Source organism: Silurus meridionalis, chromosome 18 (genome assembly GCF_014805685.1).
Source record: "Silurus meridionalis isolate SWU-2019-XX chromosome 18, ASM1480568v1, whole genome shotgun sequence".
NCBI lineage: Eukaryota > Metazoa > Chordata > Actinopteri > Siluriformes > Siluridae > Silurus > Silurus meridionalis.
In genome coordinates, this window is record NC_060901.1 from 25414626 (window position 1) to 25439287 (window position 24662).

Genomic DNA, 24662 nt, shown 5'->3' on the forward strand with positions numbered 1-24662 from the left:
GTAATGTGGGGATAGAGGGGGTAATGTGGGGTTAGAGGTAATGTGGAGTTAGAGGGGGTAATGTGGAGTTAGAGGGGTAATGTGGGGTTAGAGGGGTAATGTGGAGTTAGAGGGGGTAATGTGGAGTTAGAGGGGTAATGTGAGGTTAGAGGGGTAATGTGGAGTTAGAGGGGTTAATGTGAGGTTAGGGGGTAATGTGGAGTTAGAGGGGGTAATGTGGAGTTAGAGGGGGTAATGTGAGTTAGAGGGGGTAATGTGGGGTTAGAGAGGGTAATGTGAGGTTAGAGGGGGTAATGTGGAGTTAGAGGGGTAATGTGAGGTTAGGGGGTAATGTGGAGTTAGAGGGGTAATGTGGAGTTAGAGGGGTAATGTGGGGTTAGAGAGGGTAATGTGAGGTTAGAGGGGGTAATGTGGAGTTAGAGGGGTAATGTGAGGTTAGGGGGTAATGTGGAGTTAGAGGGGTAATGTGGAGTTAGAGGGGGTAATGTGAGGTTAGGGGGTAATGTGGAGTTAGAGGGGTAATGTGAGGTTAGGGGGATAATGTGGAGTTAGAGGGGTAATGTGGAGTTAGAGGGGTAATGTGAGGTTAGGGGGTAATGTGGAGTTAGAGGGGTAATGTGGAGTTAGAGGGGGTAATGTGGAGTTAGAGGGGGTAATGTGGGGTTAGAGGGGTAATGTGGAGTTAGAGGGGTAATGTGAGGTTAGGGGGTAATGTGGAGTTAGAGGGGGTAATGGAGTTAGAGGGGGTAATGTGGAGTTAGAGGGGTAATGTGGGGTTAGAGGGGTAATGTGGAGTTAGAGGGGTAATGTGAGGTTAGGGGGTAATGTGGAGTTAGAGGGGGTAATGTGGAGTTAGAGGGGTAATGTGGGGTTAGAGGGGTAATGTGGGGTTAGAGGGGTAATGTGGAGTTAGAGGGGGTAATGTGAGGTTAGGGGGTAATGTGGAGTTAGAGGGGGTAATGTGGAGTTAGAGGGGTAATGTGGGGTTAGAGGGGTAATGTGGAGTTAGGGGGGTAATGTGAGGTTAGGGGGTAATGTGGAGTTAGAGGGGGTAATGTGGAGTTAGAGGGGTAATGTGGAGTTAGAGGGGTAATGTGGGGTTAGAGGGGGTAATGTGGGGTTAGAGGGGGTAATGTGGGGTTAGAGGGGGGTAATGTGCGCGCGGCCGAAGCACTGCGCGGATTTGTAGTCTCCTATAAGAGCGCGGTCTCGGGCCGAGGCTCCGCTCGTGCACGCGCGCGCTCAGGAAACTACCATTGCCCAGAGTGCTTTGCGCGCGTCAGCGGGCCAGTGAGCGTCGAGCGGAGCGGAGCACAAAATCCCAAACAAGGAAATGGTGTGGGAGAAACCAAAACACACCACCACCACCACCACCACCACCACAACAACAACAACAACAACAACCATCCGGTATTATTTAATTACCGCCTGTCAGAATGAATAACTGCCCCGGACCGCGCGCTGGGGGACTGTTTATGGGTTAGACAATAATATCATAGATGTAAATAACATGGATTACGACTTCAAGACGAAGCTGGCCGCTGAGAGGGAGAGAGTGGAGGATCTGTTCGAGTATGAAGGCTGTAAAGTGGGTCGCGGAACCTACGGGCACGTTTACAAAGCCAAGCGCAAGGACGGGTAAGGACGGCCGGATGTACACACGGCGCGCGCGCGAGCTAACGAGCAGGCGTGTTTACTGCGCGTGTCTCACACGGGTGGCCGCGCGTGCACCGCGTTTGTGCCTGTATACACGTATATGTGTGCCTGTGTGAACTCAGGTTGTCACTGTTTCTGTTTTCACTCAGACACACGTATATTTATATATAAATATAAATATATATAATATACATACATACACACGCGCGCGCGCGCTCCCGCACGCTCCTGCCCCCCTCCCACTTCAAAGCACAACCGACCAGACGGCTCGCGCAGCCGCTTCTGAGCTGCTCTCCTAACATCCGCTCTTTTAGTATTATTAATTAATTATCAAAGAAAATGTAATTACTATAAATACTAGTATTACTACCACCAACACCACTGCTACTGTTAACACTATTATTATAAACACTATTACTACCACCAACACCACTGTTACTGTTAACACTATTACTATAAACACTATTACTACCACCAACACCACTGTTACTGTTAACACTATTACTATAAACACTATTACTACCACCAACACCAGTGTTACTGTTAACACTATTACTATAAACACTATTACTACCACCAACACCAGTGTTACTGTTAACACTATTACTATAAACACTATTACCACCAACACCAGTGTTACTGTTAACACTATTACTATAAACACTATTACTACCACCAACACCACTGTTACTGTTAACACTATTACTATAAACACTATTACTACCACCAACACCACTGTTACTGTTAACACTATTACTATAAACACTATTACTACCACCAACACCACTGCTACTGTTAACACTGTTATTATAAACACTATTACTACCACCAACACCACTGTTACTGTTAACACTATTATTATAAACACTATTACTACCACCAACACCACTGCTACAGTTAACACTATTATTATAAACACTATTACTACCACCAACACCACTGCTACTGTTCACACTATTATTATAAACACTATTACTACCACCAACACCACTGTTACTGTTAACACTATTACTATAAACACTATTACTACCACCAACACCACTGTTACTGTTAACACTGTTATTATAAACACTATTACTACCACCAACACCACTGTTACTGTTAACACTATTACTATAAACACTATTACTACCACCAACACCAGTGTTACTGTTAACACTATTACTATAAACACTATTACTACCACCAACACCACTGCTACTGTTAACACTATTACTATAAACACTATTACTACCACCAACACCACTGTTACTGTTAACACTGTTATTATAAACACTATTACTACCACCAACACCACTGTTACTGTTAACACTATTATTATAAACACTATTACTACCACCAACACCACTGTTACTGTTAACACTATTACTATAAACACTATTACTACCACCAACACCACTGCTACTGTTAACACTATTACTATAAACACTATTACTACCACCAACACCACTGTTACTGTTAACACTGTTACTATAAACACCTTACTACCACCAACACCACTGTTACTGTTAACACTGTTATTATAAACACTATTACTACCACCAACACCACTGTTACTGTTAACACTATTACTATAAACACTATTACTACCACCAACACCACTGTTACTGTTAACACTGTTATTATAAACACACTGTACAGTTGCATCCGGTTCACCTTCAGGCTTTTAATTCCCAGTGCCACCAAAAAAGCACTTTTTCTGTTGGAGGAAAATAAAACCCGATGGACGAGAGGAAAACGCCACCATTCCACGTTTTTCCTGTTTTTGTCTGCTCTTTACCACCGCTGTGTCGAACAGGGCATTGTGCGAGTTTTATGCTGAGGAACATTTTTTTATTTTTTTTCGGATCGCACACATAGGAGAGAAACTTCACACCATGTATGGGCTTTCAGACATTGGTCCAACTGTATTGGGACACCAGGCTTTCCCAGCCATATCTGGTTCTTCATATAGGATTGTATAGAATTGTATCTGGATGCGGTTGCGTGAAATTTGAACGTGTTCCAGCATGCCCCAAAGCTAGCTCAATGAAGATCTGCTATATATGGGTTGCAAGGCTTGAAAGATCTCTTGCTATAGAGCTCCAACCCTATTGGGATGAACTGGAACTCTGGCCCAGGCCTCGTTACCTCGTCTACCTCATCACTTTACTACCTATGTGTCGAGCACAAAATCTCCACAGAATCCAGTGGAACATCTCCCCAGAAGTGCGGAGCTTATTATAAAAGGAAACGTGGCATGGTTGAAGGTTCCTGAGATTAGTGTCTCATATGTATTTGGAACTCCTTTGTGAGTTGTTTTGGTCATTTCAGATGCTCAGTAACACAGTGTGTGTTTACCGTGTGTGTGTGTGTGTGTGTGTGTGTGTGTGTGTGTGTGTGTGTGTGTGTGTGCAGGAAAGACGAGAAGGAGTACGCCCTCAAACAGATCGAAGGCACCGGCATCTCCATGTCCGCCTGCCGAGAGATCGCGGTGAGTCAAGCACCTCAGCTTAAACATCATGAACAGCTCCTAGTCTTCTAACGTATTCCAGAAATCCCTGGAAGATTCGGACCACCTGTGAGATGAAAATCCAGATCGAGTGTTCTCAGATTGAGTTTGTTAGGCTTTAAAAAAAAGTATAGAAGTCAGATTGAAGGTTTCTATGCAACAAACGTATTCACGTGAATGAGTGGAAGGAAGTTCTGTCCAAATGAGACATTTTGGTTTCGAACAGAAGAACTTGTGTAAGACCAGGAGAGGAGATGTTCTCAAGTTGCCTCACCCACACAGTCAAACACTATTACTACCACCAACACCACTGTTACTGTTAACACTGTTATTATAAACACTATTACTACCACCAACACCACTGTTACTGTTAACACTTATTATAAACACTATTACTACCACCAACACCACTGTTACTGTTAACACTATTACTATAAACACTATTACCACCAACACCACTGTTACTGTTAACACTATTACTATAAACACTATTACTACCACCAACACCACTGTTACTGTTAACACTGTTATTATAAACACTATTACTACCACCAACACCACTGTTACTGTTAACACTATTACTATAAACACTATTACTACCACCAACACCACTGCTACTGTTAACACTATTACTATAAACACTATTACTACCACCGACACCACTGCTACTGTTAACACTATTACTATAAACACTATTACTACCACAAACACCACTGCTACTGTTAACACTATTATTATAAACACTATTACTACCACCGACACCACTGTTACTGTTAACACTGTTATTATAAAGACTATTACTACCACCAACACCATTGTTACTGTTAACACTGTTATTATAAACACTGTTACTTCCACCAACGCCACTGTTACTGTTAACACTATTATTATAAACACTATTACTACCACCAACGCCACTGTTACTGTTAACACTATTATAAACACTATTACTACCACCAACACCACTGCTACTGTTAACACTATTACTATAAACACCTTACTACCACCAACACCACTGCTACTGTTAACACTATTACTATAAACACTATTACTACCACCAACACCACTGTTACTGTTAACACTATTACTATAAACACTATTACTACCACCAACACCATTGTTACTGTTAACACTGTTATTATAAACACTATTACTATAAACACTATTACTACCACCAACACCATTGTTACTGTTAACACTATTACTACCACCAACACCAGTGTTACTGTTAACACTGTTATTATAAACACTGTTACTTCCACCAACGCCACTGCTACTGTTAACACTATTACTATAAACACTATTACTATAAACACTATTACTACCACTAACACCACTGTTACTGTTAACACTATTACACTATTACTACCACCATCACCACTGCTACTGTTAACACTCTTACTATAAACACTATTACCACCAACACCACTGTTACTGTTAACACTGTTATATAAACACTATTACTACCACCGACACCACTGTTACTGTTAACACTATTACTACCACCAACACCATTGTTACTGTTAACACTATTATAAACACTATTACTATAAACACTATTACTACCACCAACACCACTGTTACTGTTAACACTATTATTATAAACACTGTTACTATAAACACTATTACTACCACCAACACCACTGTTACTGTTAACACTATTATTATAAACACTATTACTACCACCGACACCACTGTTACTGTTAACACTATTATAAACACTATTACTACCACAAACACCACTGCTACTGTTAACACTATTATTATAAACACTATTACTACCACCGACACCACTGTTACTGTTAACACTGTTATTATAAAGACTATTACTACCACCAACACCATTGTTACTGTTAACACTGTTATTATAAACACTATTACTACCACCAACACCACTGCTACTGTTAACACTATTATTATAAACACTATTACTACCACCAACGCCACTGTTACTGTTAACACTATTACTATAAACACTATTACTACCACCAACACCACTGCTACTGTTAACACTATTACTATAAACACTCTTACTACCACCAACACCACTGCTACTGTTAACACTATTACTATAAACACTATTACTACCACCAACACCACTGTTACTGTTAACACTATTACTATAAACACTATTACTACCACCAACACCACTGTTACTGTTAACACTATTACTATAAACACTATTACTACCACCAACACCACTGCTACTGTTAACACTATTACTATAAACACTATTACTACCACCAACACCACTGTTACTGTTAACACTATTACTATAAACACTATTACTACCACCATCACCACTGCTACTGTTAACACTATTACACTATTACTACCACCAACACCACTGTTACTGTTAACACTATTATTATAAACACTATTACTACCACCAACACCACTGTTACTGTTAACACTATTACGATAAACACTATTACTACCACCAACACCACTGTTACTGTTAACACTATTACTATAAACACTATTACTACCACCAACACCACTGTTACTGTTAACACTGTTATTATAAACACTATTACTACCACCAACACCACTGTTACTGTTAACACTATTACTATAAACACTATTACTACCACCAACACCACTGCTACTGTTAACACTATTACTATAAACACTATTACTACCACCAACACCACTGTTACTGTTAACACTATTATTATAAACACTATTACTACCACCAACACCACTGTTACTGTTAACACTATTACTATAAACACTATTACTACCACCAACACCACTGTTACTGTTAACACTGTTATTATAAACACTATTACTACCACCAACACCACTGCTACTGTTAACACTATTACTATAAACACTATTACCACCAACACCACTGTTACTGTTAACACTGTTATTATAAACACTATTACCACCAACACCACTGTTACTGTTAACACTATTATTATAAACACTATTACTACCACCAACACCACTGCTACTGTTAACACTATTACTATAAACACTATTACTACCACCAACACCACTGCTACTGTTAACACTATTACTATAAACACTATTACTACCACCAACACCACTGTTACTGTTAACACTTATTATAAACACTATTACTACCACCAACACCACTGTTACTGTTAACACTGTTATTATAAACACTATTACTACCACCAACACCACTGCTACTGTTAACACTATTACTATAAACACTATTACTACCACCAACACCACTGCTACTGTTAACACTATTACTATAAACACTATTACTACCAACAACACCACTGTTACTGTTAACACTGTTATTATAAACACTATTACTACCACCAACACCACTGTTACTGTTAACACTATTATTATAAACACTATTACTACCACCAACACCACTGCTACTGTTAACACTATTACTATAAACACTATTACTACCACCAACACCACTGCTACTGTTAACACTATTACTATAAACACTATTACTACCACCAACACCACTGTTACTGTTAACACTGTTATTATAAACACTATTACTACCACCAACACCACTGTTACTGTTAACACTGTTATTATAAACACTATTACTACCACCAACACCACTGTTACTGTTAACACTATTACTATAAACACTATTACTACCACCAACACCACTGTTACTGTTAACACTGTTATTATAAACACACTGTACAGTTGCATCCGGTTCACCTTCAGGCTTTTAATTCCCAGTGCCACCAAAAAAAAGCACTTTTTTCTGTTGGAGGAAAATAAAACCCGATGGACGAGAGGGAAAACGCCACCATTCCACGTTTTTTCCTGTTTTTGTCTGCTCTTTACCACCGCTGTGTCGAACAGGGCATTGTGCGAGTTTTATGCTGAGGAACATTTTTTTATTTTTTTTCGGATCGCACACATAGGAGAGAAACTTCACACCATGTATGGGCTTTCAGACATTGGTCCAACTGTATTGGGACACCAGGCTTTCCCAGCCATATCTGGTTCTTCATATAGGATTGTATAGAATTGTATCTGGATGCGGTTGCGTGAAATTTGAACGTGTTCCAGCATGCCCCAAAGCTAGCTCAATGAAGATCTGCTATATATGGGTTGCAAGGCTTGAAAGATCTCTTGCTATAGAGCTCCAACCCTATTGGGATGAACTGGAACTCTGGCCCAGGCCTCGTTACCTCGTCTACCTCATCACTTTACTACCTATGTGTCGAGCACAAAATCTCCACAGAATCCAGTGGAACATCTCCCCAGAAGTGCGGAGCTTATTATAAAAGGAAACGTGGCATGGTTGAAGGTTCCTGAGATTAGTGTCTCATATGTATTTGGAACTCCTTTGTGAGTTGTTTTGGTCATTTCAGATGCTCAGTAACACAGTGTGTGTTTACCGTGTGTGTGTGTGTGTGTGTGTGTGTGTGTGTGTGTGTGTGCAGGAAAGACGAGAAGGAGTACGCCCTCAAACAGATCGAAGGCACCGGCATCTCCATGTCCGCCTGCCGAGAGATCGCGGTGAGTCAAGCACCTCAGCTTAAACATCATGAACAGCTCCTAGTCTTCTAACGTATTCCAGAAATCCCCTGGAAGATTCGGACCACCTGTGAGATGAAAATCCAGATCGAGTGTTCTCAGATTGAGTTTGTTAGGCTTTAAAAAAAAGTATAGAAGTCAGATTGAAGGTTTCTATGCAACAAACGTATTCACGTGAATGAGTGGAAGGAAGTTCTGTCCAAATGAGACATTTTTGGTTTCGAACAGAAGAACTTGTGTAAGACCAGGAGAGGAGATGTTCTCAAGTTGCCTCACCCACACAGTCAAACATAGAAGTGGAAGCTTAATGTTTTCGGGTTTGGAAAATTGGAGAGGTATTCCGGGTGAAATGATGCAACATATCAACTATTCTGAACTTCAACACCATGAAATTCCATCTCACTGGAACCAACAAGAACCTTTGTTTTTTCTTTTATTAATAACACTCAGATTTTATGATTATCCAAATCGGACACACCCGTCCCCCTCTTCCTGTCAAGCCTGGGCCTGTCCTCTTTATTTGCATATTTGAATCTTATTGTCTTTTTTATGTTATGATGCAACAACCCTGATTGGAGCATATCCACTTTTCTACTATTGGAACAATTCCTTTGGATGGATTGAGTTGTTAAAAACATACTCTCCAATGTTCAGGAATCTTTCGGAATAATTCCTAAGTATGCTAATGAACAGTTCTGTTTGGGGAAAAAAAAAGTTTGTCTGTTTCGTTGAAGGTTTTAAGGATGTAGAGGTTTCTCAGCACCAGGTTCCTCCTAATTCGAGCTTTGCAATGAGAACGAAGCACCTGGGCAACTTGTTTTTCCCGTCCACCGTTAAAACATCCAACGACCTTTGCTCGAAACAGCTAAAAGAAGTGATTCAAACGGTATTTTGTTGAGTCCTAACAGGACTTTTGGCCTTTTGGCTCGGGTGATACACAGAACCGTGGGCTCATGTCATGTTGTAGACACATCCTCATTTCAACAAACCTAAGAAATGTCAACTTGGCCAAATCCAGCACGAGACACGGCAGCATCATGAGATCTTGTTGTTGTAGGGAAAACTGGGAGGGGGTCCGACCTGGAAAAAATCAACCTGTATCAATATATACGTAATTTGTATTTTAGTATGAGATGCTGCAGCGTTAGCTAGCTACCAAGCTAATGTGGATGGACACATTCATCGTCCAGCCAAGATAGAGCTTGGGAGGTTTATGTATAAATTCTACCAATGGATGCTTCTCAGGCCCAGAACAAAAAATTAGGGGGTTGAGAATGGCCAAAGTTTCCATTCCAACAGCAGAAAAGAAAAAGTAAATTGGGTGGGATTGTTTTAATTTTGAGGGAGTGGGATTGCTCAAAGTTTCTGTAAGAGTGTGTGTGTGATTGGTCAAAGGTTTTGTCGGAGTGAGTGTAATTGGTCAAAGTTTCTGCAAGAGTGTGTGTGATTGGTCAAAGGTTCTGTAAGGGTGTGTGTGATTGGCCAAAGTTTGTGTTAGAGTGAGTGTGATTGGTCAAAGTTTCTGTAAGGGTGAGTGTGATTAGTTGAAGGTTCTGTATGGGTGTGTGTGATTGGTCAAAGTTTGTGTTAGAGTATGTGTGTGATTGGTTGAAGGTTCTGTATAGGTGTGTGTGATTGGTCAAAGTTTGTGTTAGAGTGAGTGTGATTGGTCAAAGTTTCTGTTAGAATGTGTGTGATTGGTCAAAGGTTTTGTCGGAGTGAGTGTAATTGGTCAAAGTTTCTGCAAGAGTGTGTGTGATTGGTCAAAGGTTCTGTAAGGGTGTGTGATTGGCCAAAGTTTGTGTTAGAGTGAGTGTGATTGGTCAAAGTTTCTGTAAGGGTGAGTGTGATTAGTTGAAGGTTCTGTATAGGTGTGTGTGATTGGTCAAAGTTTGTGTTAGAGTGAGTGTGATTGGTCAAAGTTTCTGTTAGAATGTGTGTGATTGGTCAAAGGTTTTGTCGGAGTGAGTGTAATTGGTCAAAGTTTCTGCAAGAGTGTGTGTGATTGGTCAAAGGTTCTGTAAGGGTGTGTGTGATTGGCCAAAGTTTGTGTTAGAGTGAGTGTGATTGGTCAAAGTTTCTGTAAGGGTGAGTGTGATTAGTTGAAGGTTCTGTATGGGTGTGTGTGATTGGTCAAAGTTTGTGTTAGAGTGTGTGTGATTGGTTGAAGGTTCTGTATAGGTGTGTGTGATTGGTCAAAGTTTGTGTTAGAGTGAGTGTGATTGGTCAAAGTTTCTATAAGGGTGTGTGTGATTAGTCAAAGTTTCTGTAAGTGTGTGTGATTAGTCAAAGTTTCTGTAATGGTGTGTGATTAGTCAACGTTTCTACAAGGGTGTGTGTGATTGGTCAAAGTTTGTGTTAGAGTGTGTGTGATTGGTTGAAGGTTCTGTATGGGTGTGTGTGATTGGTCAAAGTTTGTGTTAGAGTGTGTGTGATTGGTTGAAGGTTCTGTATGGGTGTGTGTGATTGGTCAAAGTTTGTGTTAGAGTGTGTAGGATTGCTCTAAGTTTCTGTAAGAGTGTGTGGGATTGGTTAAAGTTTCTGTAAGAGTGTGTGGGATTGGTTAAAGTTTGTGTAAGAGTGTGTGGGATTGATTAAAGTTCCCATAAGACTGTGCAGGATTGGTCAATGTCTCTCTAAGATTGTGTGAGATTATTCAAACTTTCTTTGACACAGTTTGGTAAGAGTGTGCAGGATTGGTCCAATTTTCTGCAAGGATGTGTGGGATTGGTCCAAATTTCTGTAAGATTGAACATAAAGTCACTGTGGTTAAAGAGCAGATGTACAGATGAGATACTTGTTACGATCAACATTTGCTCAAATCAGAATTAAGGAGAAAAGCCCACAGTGCTCATATATGCTCATTTCAGTAGGTAAGTCTGTAATGTTCTTGTTTTTCCGTTCCCATTCGCCACAATGCCCCGGAGGCCCTGCGGCTAACTATAGGCAGTTCCACGTTCCTTATGGATTACTTCGGATTGCCATCACACCTTGTTGTTCCTAATTAGAGCAGTGTGATGAGAGCACGGCACCTGGGCCGCACCTGTTTCCTGGCCACCATCGAAAACACGAATAACCTTCACTTGACTCGTCACAACACGAACATTGTTCAGTTCGTGGAGCCAAAACACATCCTTGAGCACACAGTGACAGCGGTCTGGGTTTAATGCTATTGGTTTGTAAGGTATGTGAGGCACTACAAGCAAGTGTAAAAAAGCCAAGCTTTCACTGTGGGTGAGGGAGCAGTGTGAAGTTTCTGGAAAAGACCTGGTTTAGACCGAACCTTCATTACCTTGATGTATAAAATCTGGAAGGTGATGAAGACTGTATTAATACAAATCCTGTGACGGAGAAAAGGCCTATGTGTCTGTCAGGTCCAGTGATGAAGGTGATGGAGGAGGTGTGGCCTATGTGTTTGTTAGGACCAGTGAAGGAGGTGTGGCCTATGTGTTTATTAACGCCATTGAAGAAACCATGGTCTATGTGTCTGTCAGGTCCAGGAAAGGAGGCGTGGCCTATGTGTCTGTCAGGTCAAGAAAAGGAGGTGTGGCCTATGTGTTTGTCAGGTCTAGTGATAGAGGCATGGCTTATTTGTTTGTCAGGTCCAGGAAAGGAGGCGTGGCCGATGTGTCTGTCAGGAGGTGTGGCCTATGTGTCTGTCAGGGCTAGTGATGGAGGCGTAGCTATGTGTCTGTCAGGTTCAGTGAAGTAGGCGTGGCCTATTTTTGACAGGTCTAGTAAAGGAGGCGTGGCCTATGGGTTTGTGAGGTCCAGTAAAGGATGCGTGGCCTATGTGTCTGTCAGATCCAGTAAAGGAGGCATGGCTTATTTGTTTATCAGGTCTAGTGATGGAGGCGTGGCCTATGTGTCTGTCAGGTTCAGTGAAGGAGGCGTGGCCTATTTGTTTGTTAGGTCTAGTGATGAAGGCGTGGCCAATGTGTCTGTCAGGTTCAGTGAATGATGTGTGGCCTATGTGTCTGTCAGGTCCAGTGAAGGAGGCGTGGCCTATGTGTTTGTTACATATAAATATACAGTGGAACCCGCTTATCTCGCCCTCGGTTTCCTCGACAACCCTATTAAGTCGACGTTTTTGAAGTGGAACCGCCAAATTCTCGCTTTTTCTAAGCATTTTTTATCGGTTATGACGACTTTTTTTATGTCGCCGAACCCTAATATCTCGAGCACAAGGGGGGAAAAATTTGCCATTTAACGTCGGTTATCTCGGAAGAACTCGCGAAAGTGGCGGAAAAATCAAGGCTTACAGCTGCTACAGGTGTTGTATTAAAAAAAGAAATTTCAAGCACGTTAATATATTGCCGGCATTTTGATTTTCGTTTATCTCGATCATCGGTTACCTCGATGCTTTTTGGCGACCCCCTAGGACATCGACATAACCGGGTTCCACTGTACATCTTTATATAAGACACCAGGGCTCTTGTCAGGCCCAGTGAGGATCGCATGACCTATTATCCTAAAAATTGGATGGTTGAAGAATGTTGGAAAAGCTGCCAAGGGACACTGTATATTTTTATCTTTTGCTGAATTTACTATTCTCTACTTTGCTCTAACATTAAGAACTTTTTGTTTAGTATTTTGTTCAGTAACTTTTAAAAACCTTGTAAACCTACTTTAAACTTTTGTGCAATTCCAAGGCAGTGATTGTGAATAGTGACTGTGACATTACAGAGCATTTCTAGGTGCAGCTTAAAAAAACCCTAAAAGAGCTAACCGTGTGCATCATTAGCGAAGTTTACCAGTTATCATGACTTAGAAAGTTTAGAGTATGATATGTTGCTATTGAGCGTGGCTAAGTGTTTAATAAACAAAAATAAAGCTACTGATGCGAGTTAATCGCTAAAGCTTTTGAATTTGTCAGTTAACAGCTACTGAGGGTAAGAAAGAGGAAACGCTGTGAAGTAACAACAGATGATCGACCGAAACAATAAGCTTTTACTTCTGTTCAACCAACACCAACCAGCATATTCGACTTAAACAAATTTAAACCAGTTTCCAACCTTTTTTGAGTTGCTAATTAAATATGATTTGCCAAGCCAGAAAAACCCCCATGCAAACAAAATCCACTTATTGTTATATACAGTGGAGGACGAAGTACTTGAGTTAAAGTCAAAGTAAAAACTGTCCCTTAAAACATTCACTTGAGTAAAAGTACTCGAACTCGCATGTGACTCTCAGCACACCGCTCTATTAACAGAATGATAATAATGAGTCAAACGCTGATTGATGTCTATTTAGTTACTCATCTTTTCTTCACCTGTTTTCAGTCATTTTCTTTCTTTCTTTCTTTCTTTCTTTCTTTCTTTCTTTCTTTCTTTCTTTCTTTCTTTCTTTCTTTCTTTCTTTCTTTCTTGCTTTCTTTCTTTCGTTCTTTCGTTCTTTTGTTTTTTCTTTCTTTCCACTACTGTTCACACGTGGCCTTGTGTGTAATAAAGCTTGACCCTTGACCCCAACTCTCGCTGCACCCGTGTTAGTTAAATCTGTTAAAGCTCCAGTTCGCCGCCAGAATCCTTCTTATCTCTAATTCCCTGTACTTACTGTACGCTCACTGTACGCTCACTGTATGCTCACTGTATCTCCGTCTCACACACTCGGCTCACACAACACTTCACAAATCCTACAGTACCTGCTGCTTCTCCTTCTTCCAAAAGCATGTGTTCATATTCAAGAGTGAAATATTTCCTGTTTATGTATTTCTTTTGTCTAATAGAATCTCGTAGAGCGTTAAACACACACACACACACACACACACACACACACACACACACACGCACATGCATGCATTTTGGGGCAGGCCTGCAGTGGATGGAACTGGACTGATCCAGTGGGTGAGGGTGTATGGAGGTCATTCTCTCAGCGTGTGTAAGATGAGCTCAGAAGCTCAGCTCACTGTGTGCTTTTATGGCCTCATCCCTTTATCAAGGTCAACGAGGTCACTTCATTTTGACGCATTGACGTTTGCTGCGTTTGGCGGCCGTCATTTTACCCATTTATATCTTTTATTTATATTATATTTTATTTTATTTTACATTATATTAATATTATTTTCTTTTCTTTTATAGTATATTATATATCGTTTTCTATTCTATTCTATTACATTATATTATATTATAGTATATTTTATTATATTTCTTTCTTTCTTTCTTTCTTCTCCTTCTCCCCTTTTTAGTTTGTTTTTACTTTATCAGTTGATCAGTGTTAGAGATCAGTACTGTCGATCAAATCCGGTGTTATTTCTGTAACAGTTTCTGTTGCAGGGTTGTTTGATCTATAATTTGTGTAAACATCGCGAATTTCCATTATGAACTTCGTCCTTTCGTTATCACGCGCTTGTCACATTGTTGTTGGCTTTTGTTCTGTATTTAATTCCCTCAGGGGGCTAGCGGAGCACGTTTGTCATTACGGCAGCGGGTGGGGTTTTTGTTTTCGTGCCACTAATTCTTCAAGTGCATAATGGTATGTGGTTTAAATCTGGGTGTTGCTTTTGTTCTGTAAGTATTTCAGGACTGGTTTAATCATCACGTTTACATGTAGTGTACAATTAATCATTGTCAAAGCAGTTCCCATATCAGGGGCAAAACTTCAGTCAGGTGATCAACAAGGTTTTGCTCTGAAATTATATATAATATACTTTAGGTCTTAAGTATATAGTGTGAATTGTTTCTATGACCGAAAAAAAAAACCCATGTGCTGCTACAGTGTTTATTTACTTTGGAGTTTCTTTCCAATCAGATTTTGAAAATGTATAATAACAGCTTTATAATGGCTCTTTAAGCCACAACTTTAACTATTCTAACAGCTTAATAACAGCTCAATAGCAGCTCAATAAGCATTAGCTTAACCACCATAACAGCTCTATAACAACTCTATAAACCAAGACCTTAACCATCATGACAGCTCTACAACGGCTCTATAAGCCATAACCTTATCCGTCATAACAGCCTAATAACAGTTCTACAAATCAAGACCTTATCCAATAGCTCTATAACGGCTTTATAAGAAACAAACTTAACCATTATAACAGCTCTATAGCCATGAACTTAACCATCATAACAGCTCTATCAGCATTTAACCATTATAACAACTTTAAAACGGTTTTATAATACACAGCCTTAACTATCATAACAGCTCTATAAGCCACAACCTTAACCATCATAACAGCTCTATAAGCCACAACCTTAACCATCATAACAGCTCTATAAGCCATGACCTTAACAATCATAACAGCTCTATAACAGCTCTATAAGCCACAAGCTTAACTGTCATAACAGCTCTATAAGCCAAAACCTGAACCATTGTAATAGCTCTATAAACCACAACCTTATCAATCATAAGAGCTCTATAAGCCACAACCTTAACTGTCATAACAGCTCTATAAGCCACAACCTTAACAATCATAACAGCTCTATAACAGCTATATAAGCCACAACTTTAACCATTATAACAGCTCTATTACAGCTCTATAAGCCAAAACCTTAACCATCATAACAGCTTTATAACAGGCTACTCATATGCTCTATAAGCGTTTATTCATTTAAACTTTAAATAAACTTTTATGCATTTTTTTTTATTCAATTTTAATTGTTTAAAAGTAAATCATTAAGAGGAGAGTGTTTTTGTGTGTTGTACGAGTGTGTGTGTGAGTGTGTGTGTGTGTGTGTGCAGGAGTGTGAAATTTTGATCAGGTTTTATCCCGAACCCATGCTGTTTAGTTGTGTTTGCAAAGCGGAGACACGAAACCCCTTGTTTCCTTGGCGAGAGGCGAATGTGTGTGTGTGTGTGTGTGTGTGTGTGTGTGTGTGTGTGTGTGTGTGTGTGTGTGTGTGTGATAGAAGCTTCAGTATTACAGCACGCAGACCCATAATCTTCAGCTTAATGAGAGTACACGTGTGTGTGTGTGTGTGTGTGTGTGTGTGTGTGTGTGTGTGTGTGTGTGAGAAAGAGAGATCAACAATGCTTTTTCTTCCATAGAGACGTCCGGTTTAGTCCAGTCTCGTCCACCATGTTCCAGTCCGTTAAATTTTTTTTTCTTATTAAGATTCAACACAATGGCCGTCTCTCGTCAAGTCAGTCAGCAATGTTCTTATTGTTTGAGTGTGTGTGTGTTATGAGATTCCTCTCACTCCTACAGTATGCATATTTCTGTAGTTGAATTACACATGTAAGACAATCTGTGTGTGTGTGTGTGTGTGTGTGTGTGTGTGTGTGTGTGTGTGTGTGTGCAAATTCAGAGCTGAGTCATCCCTTTTACATGACAAATTACCTCTGGGATGGTGGCCATTTTATTTTCCATGTTTACTGTTATCACTTTGTGCAAGTCATGGGCTAGCATTGAAGAACCTCACAGCCAGCTGTTAACCCAACCAAATGTCGTGTGTGTGTGTGTGTGTGTGTGTGTGTGTGTGCGCACGTTGCATTCTAAGCCAGTTATTATAAAATGCACAGTTGAGTGGATTAGGAGGCCTGAGGTCGGTGTTTATGCTGTAATCCCCTCGACCTGATGAATAATGTAGCCCTATCGGCTCGGTTTCACACTGACCTACACAAACACCACCATCCATCCTCTGTGTGTGTGTGCGTGGAGTATAATGTTACCTACACAGGTTGTGCGGAATTGTGCGAGGAGATGCAAAAATGCAAAAAGTTACAGACAGGAAACAAAAGGGAGTGGATAAAAACAGATAGGGTAGATAGCAGGTAGAGATGTTAAAAACAGGTAGGGTAGATAAAACAGATTGGGTAGATAGCATGTAGAAGAAATAAAAACTGCCATCTCCATCTGATACAGGAAGAGGCAAATGCAATTCATGAACTGGCCCTTAATCGCAACCAGGCTCCAGTTGTGTAAGCCTCTGTCTCGGAAACCGCTACTGCTCAAGCCCCTACATCAGCACCCCGGCTCCCGTCCCGCCGCCGGCACCTCAGTGTGAAGTTCATCTTCCGACCACCTGAGCGCTTTGCGGGACAACCGGGGGAGTGCAGGTTGTTCTGGTTGAACTGTGAAATAACTTTTCAGCTTTGGCTATTGTCTTTTCCAGGCGAACTCACCAAGGTGGCCTGTGTGATCTCCTTACTTTCTTGCAAGGCTAAACAGAGGGCCACAGCAGAGTGGGCATGGAAGTCCCCAGTTTGTGCCTCCTACCATTTACTTTTGACTCGGTTACCATCTTGGCAGGATGCTGCCCGGTCCATGTTCCAGACCACCCAAGACAGGCGATCTGTAGATGAATACGCCACTGACTTCCACACCACCGTGGCAGAAAGTGGGTGGTATTCCACAGCTCTCTAAGACGCCTGCATCATGGGACTCTCCACTGAGATCAAAAATAAGCTTGTGGTCTGAGATCTTCCAGAGGGTCTGGATGCCCTGATCAGCAACTGTCAATGGTTATCGTCAATGGTCATCATATCATCACTGCGAGCACCTGCTATTTTCGCATTCCAGTGGTTGCAGAGGCATAATTCTCAGTTTGACTGGAACAGTGGCCTGGTTTTGGAATGGGGGATCTCGTGTCAAACTAGCTGTCTCACCTCAATCCCTCAGATCCCGACTGAGAATCTCCCTCCGAATCTCTGTTATGTTCCTGCGGAGTACAATGATCATGGCTTTATCACTGCTTCCCCACCGTTTGTAATATAGCACTAATAACCACTTTCCGGAAACAAACACCCCCCGGGGTCGTCTCTACCACCTGATGGGTCCCGATAAAGAGGATATGACTGATTACATCCTTCGCTTCTAGCGCCATCTGCCCTTCCTCCTCCCTGGCTGGGGCAGGGTTCTTTTTTGTCAAAAAGAAAGACAAGAGCGTCCACTCCTGCATTGACTACTCTGGACTCAACGGCATTACCATTGAGAGTCGGTACCCCTTACCCTTTATGTCATCGGCCTTTGAGCTCCTCCAACGGTTGTGTATCTTGTTTATTATTTAAACTATGTATGTTACGTAGTTTGTGTTCCTAAGAAAGGCAAATTGGTGAAATACCACTTGTTTGTTCAAATAGTTTACTTGAAAAAGTAATGTTCTGCTTAAATAACGCTAGAAAACAAGCTTGAATGCAAACGAACAATTGATGAGACAGTTTGTATGGAACAATCTTTATTTACATTGGGTTACAATCTTTTCTGAGTTTAATTTTATCTGGCCCCTCGTTTCTTTCTCACGCATCCCTTGTATTCAGGTTTCGGATCTTCCAGTTTTCTCTGGAAGAAAGTTTGCGCCTTGCTGCGACATGGACTATTTCGGTCTGGACTGTTTGTTTTTTTTGTGTTTTTTCATGCGTGGACATTCTGTGTTTTGCTTTATACTTTTCTTCATTAAAGACTATAAGTATATACTTTGCTGGCATCCTGCATTTGGGTCCAACCACCCGCACCCTGACATATAGGGTATAAAACATAAATAGGTTGTTTAAAACAGATATGGTAGATACAAACAGATATGGTAGATAACAGGTAGGGTACATAAAAACAGGTCGAGTAGATATCCGGTAGGGTGGATAAAATGGATAGGGCAGATAAAACCGCTAGGGTAGATAATAATACAACCCAAATCAGTAGTAACTATAGGATTACGTCTTCTGTTTGACTTAAAAAAAATGTTGTTTTGTGTGTGTTTCACAGTTGCTGAGGGAGCTGAAGCATCCAAACGTCATTGCACTCCAGAAAGTGTTCTTGTCACACAGTGACCGAAAAGTGTGGCTTCTCTTCGATTACGCAGAGCACGATCTGTGGGTATGTACACACACACACACACACACACACATATACACACTCACCTAAACACACATACACACACTAGTTGTGATACGTCATTTTCATGTAATCACTCCACATATAAAATATTGGTCACGTTCTAGATAATAAAAGTATAGCGCATGTACTAATCATTCTATATAAATACACACACACACACACACACACACACACACACACATAAACACACAGATAGGGCAGATTGAAACATATAGGGCAGATTAAAACAGATGGGGCAAATTATAAACAGATAGGGCAGATTAAACCAATAGGGCAAATTAAATAGATAGGGCAGATTAAACCAATAGGGCAGATTAAACAGATGGGGCAGATTAAAACAGATGGGGCAGATTAAACAGATAGGGCAGATTAAACAGATGGGGCAGATTAAACAGATAGGGCAGATTAAACCAATAGGGCAGAATAAACCAGATGGGGCAGATTAAAACAGATGGGGCAGATTAAACAGATAGGGCAGATTAAACAGATGGGGCAGATTAAACAGATAGGGCAGATTAAACAGATGGGGCAGATTAAACAGATAGGGCAGATTAAACCAATAGGGCAGATTAAACCAGATGGGGCAGATTAAACCAGATGGGGCAGATTAAACAGATGGGGCAGATTAAACACAGATGGGGCAGATTAAACAGATAGGGCAGATTAAACAGATGGGGCAGATTAAACAGATAGGGCAGATAAGGTAGATCCTCGGCATGTCTCCTAATCCATACTCTCATGAGACCCACATGATAAACCTTTTTATTAGAGATCACTGTACATTTATTTTGGCTGTAGTAGTTTCTATACAGGTATATAATCAGTATTTTTATTTGTTGTTACACACACACACACACACACACACACACACACACACACACACACACACACACACACACACACTCAGCACATCATAAAGTTCCACCGGGCGTCAAAGGCCAATAAGAAGCCGATGCAGTTGCCGAGAGGAATGGTGAAGTCTCTGCTGTACCAGATCCTGGATGGCATCCACTACCTCCACGCCAACTGGGTCCTACACCGAGACTTGGTCAGTACACACACACACACACACACTCTGTCCCTCTGTTTCTCTCTGTCTCTATGTATCTCTTTGTCCTTTTCTCCCTGTGTCTGTCACCTCCGCATTTGTCTCTCTGTGTCTTTCTGTCTTTTGATGTCTGCCGGTGTGTCTCTGTCTTTGTGTGTGTCTCTCTACGCCTGACTCCCTGTATCTTTATGTGTCTGTTTCTTTATGTCTCTCTTGTTGCTTTTCGAAATGTCTTTGTGTCTCTCTGCCTCTCTATCTTGGTGTCTTTCTTCATGTCTCTCTTTTGTGTCTGTCTCTCTTTGTCTTTCTGAGACTGGCACTCAGTAGCTTTCGTTCTGTGTCGCCTATATCTTTTTGCCTTTGTGTCTTTGTGTCTGTCTGTGTCCACCACCTATGTTTTTGTCTCTGTGTATTTTTTGTCTCTGTTTCTCTCTATATATGTCTTACTGTCTTTTGATGTCTGTCTATATTTCTTTTTTATTTGTCTGTCTCTTTATGTCTTTCTGAAACTGTTGCTCTGTCCATCTGTGTCTTTTTCATCGTTGTCTTTGTCTGTCACCTCTACCTGTTTTTGTGTCTCTTTGTGTCTTTCTGTCTCTTGGTGTCTGTCTTTGTGTCTTTCTCTTTGTGTCTGCCGCTCTGTATTGTCTGGTTTGTCTGGGTTAAGTTGAGGGTTCCAGGGTTCTTCTCCAAGCTTAGGAGGGCTTGAGCTTGGTCTGAGGTGGATTTCGGACATGAATATCTTCCCCATCTAGATGTTTTAATGGTCCTCATATGTCCCTGCCATGTAATGCCATCCCTTTTAGGATTTCTAGCCATGTGTAAACTGGTAATTGTTCTTTAATTGTTGCTGTAGCTTCCAGTATTGACCCAAGTTTTAAATTCCTGTCGAACTTGTTTTATTTTGTCCCAGATATGTACAGACATGGACAAATTTGTTGGTAGCCCAGGCAAGCAGATCCAGAGCAGCGGTCAGAATTGGAAATGTAGAACAGGCAATAGGGTCAGGCGATCCGTAAAAACAACACCGCGAAGACAAAAGCAGAACGAGAAACTGAAACCGACAAAAATGGGGGTCCTTACCATCGCAGTGTAAGTGAACCACTTACTTCGCCTTCGAAACAACGAAAACTAAGGGTTATGAAGGCACACCTGACCCAATCAAGAAAGTGGATACACCTGTCGAAGAACAGACACGTGAGGACGGCAAAGAGTGGCGAGACGGGGTGGAGACATTACCAAAAAAAACACATAAAGGACAACAAGAAGAAGAATGGCGCATTCCTTGAGAGGGGGATACCTCTTGAGAGACGTCAATGACTTTTGAATTTTGACTCAACAGAATATTTGAAGTCTTTAAACCAAAGTAAAGGGCATGGGCAAAAACTATGGTGTCCCCAGAGGCAATTACTGCAAGCGATTTCTGTATTTTTCAATGAGACTAACTGTGCAGTGTCCACAAGGCCACAGGTACCTGTTGACAGTCTGGTAATCCACTCTTCATGAACAAACCTCTCTAGTGTTGTTAGGCTCGAATGCTGCCTTCTTTAGACGGCATGGTACAACTCTTAGATGCGGGATAGGATTCAGATCAGGGTTTGAATAAGGCAACTTCAGAATATGTCCAGGGTTTTCCTCAGGGTCTGTAGGTTTTGGCTCATCCTCCTGTTGGAGGACCCTCAAGCTACCACTGAGACTTAACTGTCGACTTCACTCCAGAATGGATTGGTAGTCTTGCACAGTCCCTTGTACAGATTCAAGGCGCCCCATTCCATAGCAAAGCAACCCCAAAACCCTCATCCATGTTTTTCTTTATTGTTGCATCTCTGAAAGTACAGCAGCTCCAGAGCAAAGTACAGTTGAAGCATTGCGGCGTATCAGAATGCATTTCGGACGATGAGGATGGATTTAGACTCGACAGTCTGCTGCGACGGCTCATAACAGCAGTTTGCACGGACAGTTCTACATGTAAGCACTGAACCGTTCACCTCAACAATGATGGAACTGGAAGGAATGGACACTCGGTGCCACCAAGACTGGTTCCTCTCAAGTTTTCGTCCTCATGATGTCTCAGGGTTTGTTTGTTTTTTTTGCTTCGCCACTGGCGCGTTTATTAGGTACACACTCATACGAAACAAATTTATAGGCACCAAACGTCTACATTCCAACTTTGTAGGTCTTTCTTTCTTTCTTTGCTTGCTTGCTTGCTTTCTTTCTTTCTTTCTTTCTTTCTTTCTTTCTTTCTTTCTTTCTTTCTTCCTTCTTTTTTTTACATTCTCTTTCTCTCTCTCTCTCTCTCTCTCTCTCTCTCTCTCTCTCTCTCTCTCTCTCTCGCCATTGTGTTGTATTATTATGTCCACTCTGTTCCTGTGAGATTGTGAGAATTACTGTGTTCCCACGGGCTTGTGTGTGTGTGTGTGTGTGTGTGTGTGTGTGTGTGTGTGTGTGTGTGTGTGTGTGTGTGTGTGTGTGTTTGAATCACCGAATCACATGTTGATATTTACAGCCCGGCTGCACTGATTCAACATCGGGAGCGGTCACGGCGATCCAAGCTAAACACACACACACACATACACACACACACACACACACACACCCGCACACACACACCCGCACACACACACATACACACAGTGGTATTCGGACAACCAAAAAGTTGGAGGCACACAGTTGTGTTTGATGCTGGAGCATGAACTTCTTCTCCATGATCAGCTCCAGGATGATGTTCTATACACGGGTTGGAAGATGTGGAAGATCTACTGTAGAGTTTTGTGTGTCATTGTGATGCCTCTGCAGGATTCATGTTTCATTTCTAAGTGACATGTGATTTCGAGGGCATACAATCTCTCAGCTGGTGTGTGTGTGTGTGTGTGTGTGTGTGTGTGTGTGTGTGTGTGTATGAGAGAGATAAGTGATTGTTTGTAGCCATAGATGGATGTCAGTTGATCTTGAGCACCAAAATCCATTTGCCCTCTCTCTCTCTCTCTCTCTCTCTCTCTCTCTCTCTCTCTCTCTCTCTCTCTCTCTCTCTCTCTCTCTCTCTCTCTCTCTCTCTCTCTCTGCCTGTCTCTTCTTTTGTTCCTCTCACTTTTTCTTCTCATTGTCTGTCTGTCTGTCTGTCTTTCTTTCTTTCTTTCTTTCTTTCTTCTTTCTTTCTTTCTTTCTTTCTTTCTTTCTTTCTTTCTTCCTTCTCAACTTCTTTCTAGCTCCCCTGTATATTTCTCTCCCTATCTTCTCTTTCTTCCTCTTTCTAGCTCTCTTTTCTTAGTTTGTTTTGTCTCTTACCATTTCACTCTCTTTCTCTCACTCTCTGTCTCCTTCTTTCTTTCTGCCTCTCTTTTGGTGTTTCTCTTCTTTCTTTGTCACCTTCTCTCTCTCTCTCTCTCTCTCTCTCTCTCTCTCTCTCTCTCTCTCTCTCTCTCTATTTGTCTCTTTGTTCCTCTATCTCTCGCAGTCTCACCTTTTGTGCCTCTCACTTTTTTCTGTTCCTCTTTTACTTGTTTTCTTTCTTTATCACCCCCCTCCCCTCTCTCTCTCTCTCTCTCATGGCGCTCATTAAAAACGCCCTTTTTCACAACACACACACACACACACACACACACACACACACACACACACACACACACACACACACACACATGTGCATCGTCACTCCACGGAACTCCTCTTCCATTAAAGAGAGAGAAGGAGAGCGCAGGGAAAAGAAAGGGGGTTCAGTGTCAGCACAGTCCAAAAAAAGCAACTCCCAGGAGTAAGAGATTGTGAGAGTGAGAGAGAGATTGCTGTTGCATAACTCTTAACACCCCAATGCAAAAACTCACTGCATCATCCTGAGGTTAGATCCTGCCTCTACTACATGCACGCAGGTCTTAATACTCATACTACACTAGATCCTGTTTTCAGTATTGCATGCAGTATTGCACATCTCCTTGCTATACAGTGGGGGAACTAATGATATGATCCCCTGCTGATTTGGTTTATTTACCTCCTTACAAAGAAATAAACAGCCTAGAATTACTATGGTAGGCCCAAATTAGTCCTGAACCTTTAGGAAAGTTTTCCTGATATCAACACCTGTCAAAGAATCACCTTCTTCCATTCAAACTTCACCACCATGGGAAAGACCAAAGAGCTGTCAAAGGACGTCAGGGACGAGATTGTAGACCTGCACAAGGCTGGAATGGGCTACAAGACCATCA

General features: G+C 41.4%; 1 protein-coding gene across 2 annotated transcripts in view; it reads left to right on the forward strand.

Moving 5' to 3' along the window:
• The first annotated feature begins 1251 nt into the window (after positions 1 to 1251).
• cdk19 (cyclin-dependent kinase 19) overlaps positions 1252 to 24662 on the forward strand; it is a 38608-nt gene continuing 15197 nt past the window's right edge. The window contains exons 1-4 of one of the 2 annotated variants that reach the window (XM_046873715.1): positions 1252 to 1638; positions 4054 to 4129; positions 19284 to 19394; positions 20323 to 20463. In XM_046873715.1, the coding sequence (XP_046729671.1) occupies positions 1511 to 1638; positions 4054 to 4129; positions 19284 to 19394; positions 20323 to 20463 (456 nt within the window). In that variant the 5' untranslated portion in view covers positions 1252 to 1510. Of the gene's footprint in view, positions 1639 to 4053; positions 4130 to 8550; positions 8627 to 19283; positions 19395 to 20322; positions 20464 to 24662 lie in introns of both variants that reach the window. The other variant, XM_046873716.1, reaches the window with a different exon arrangement.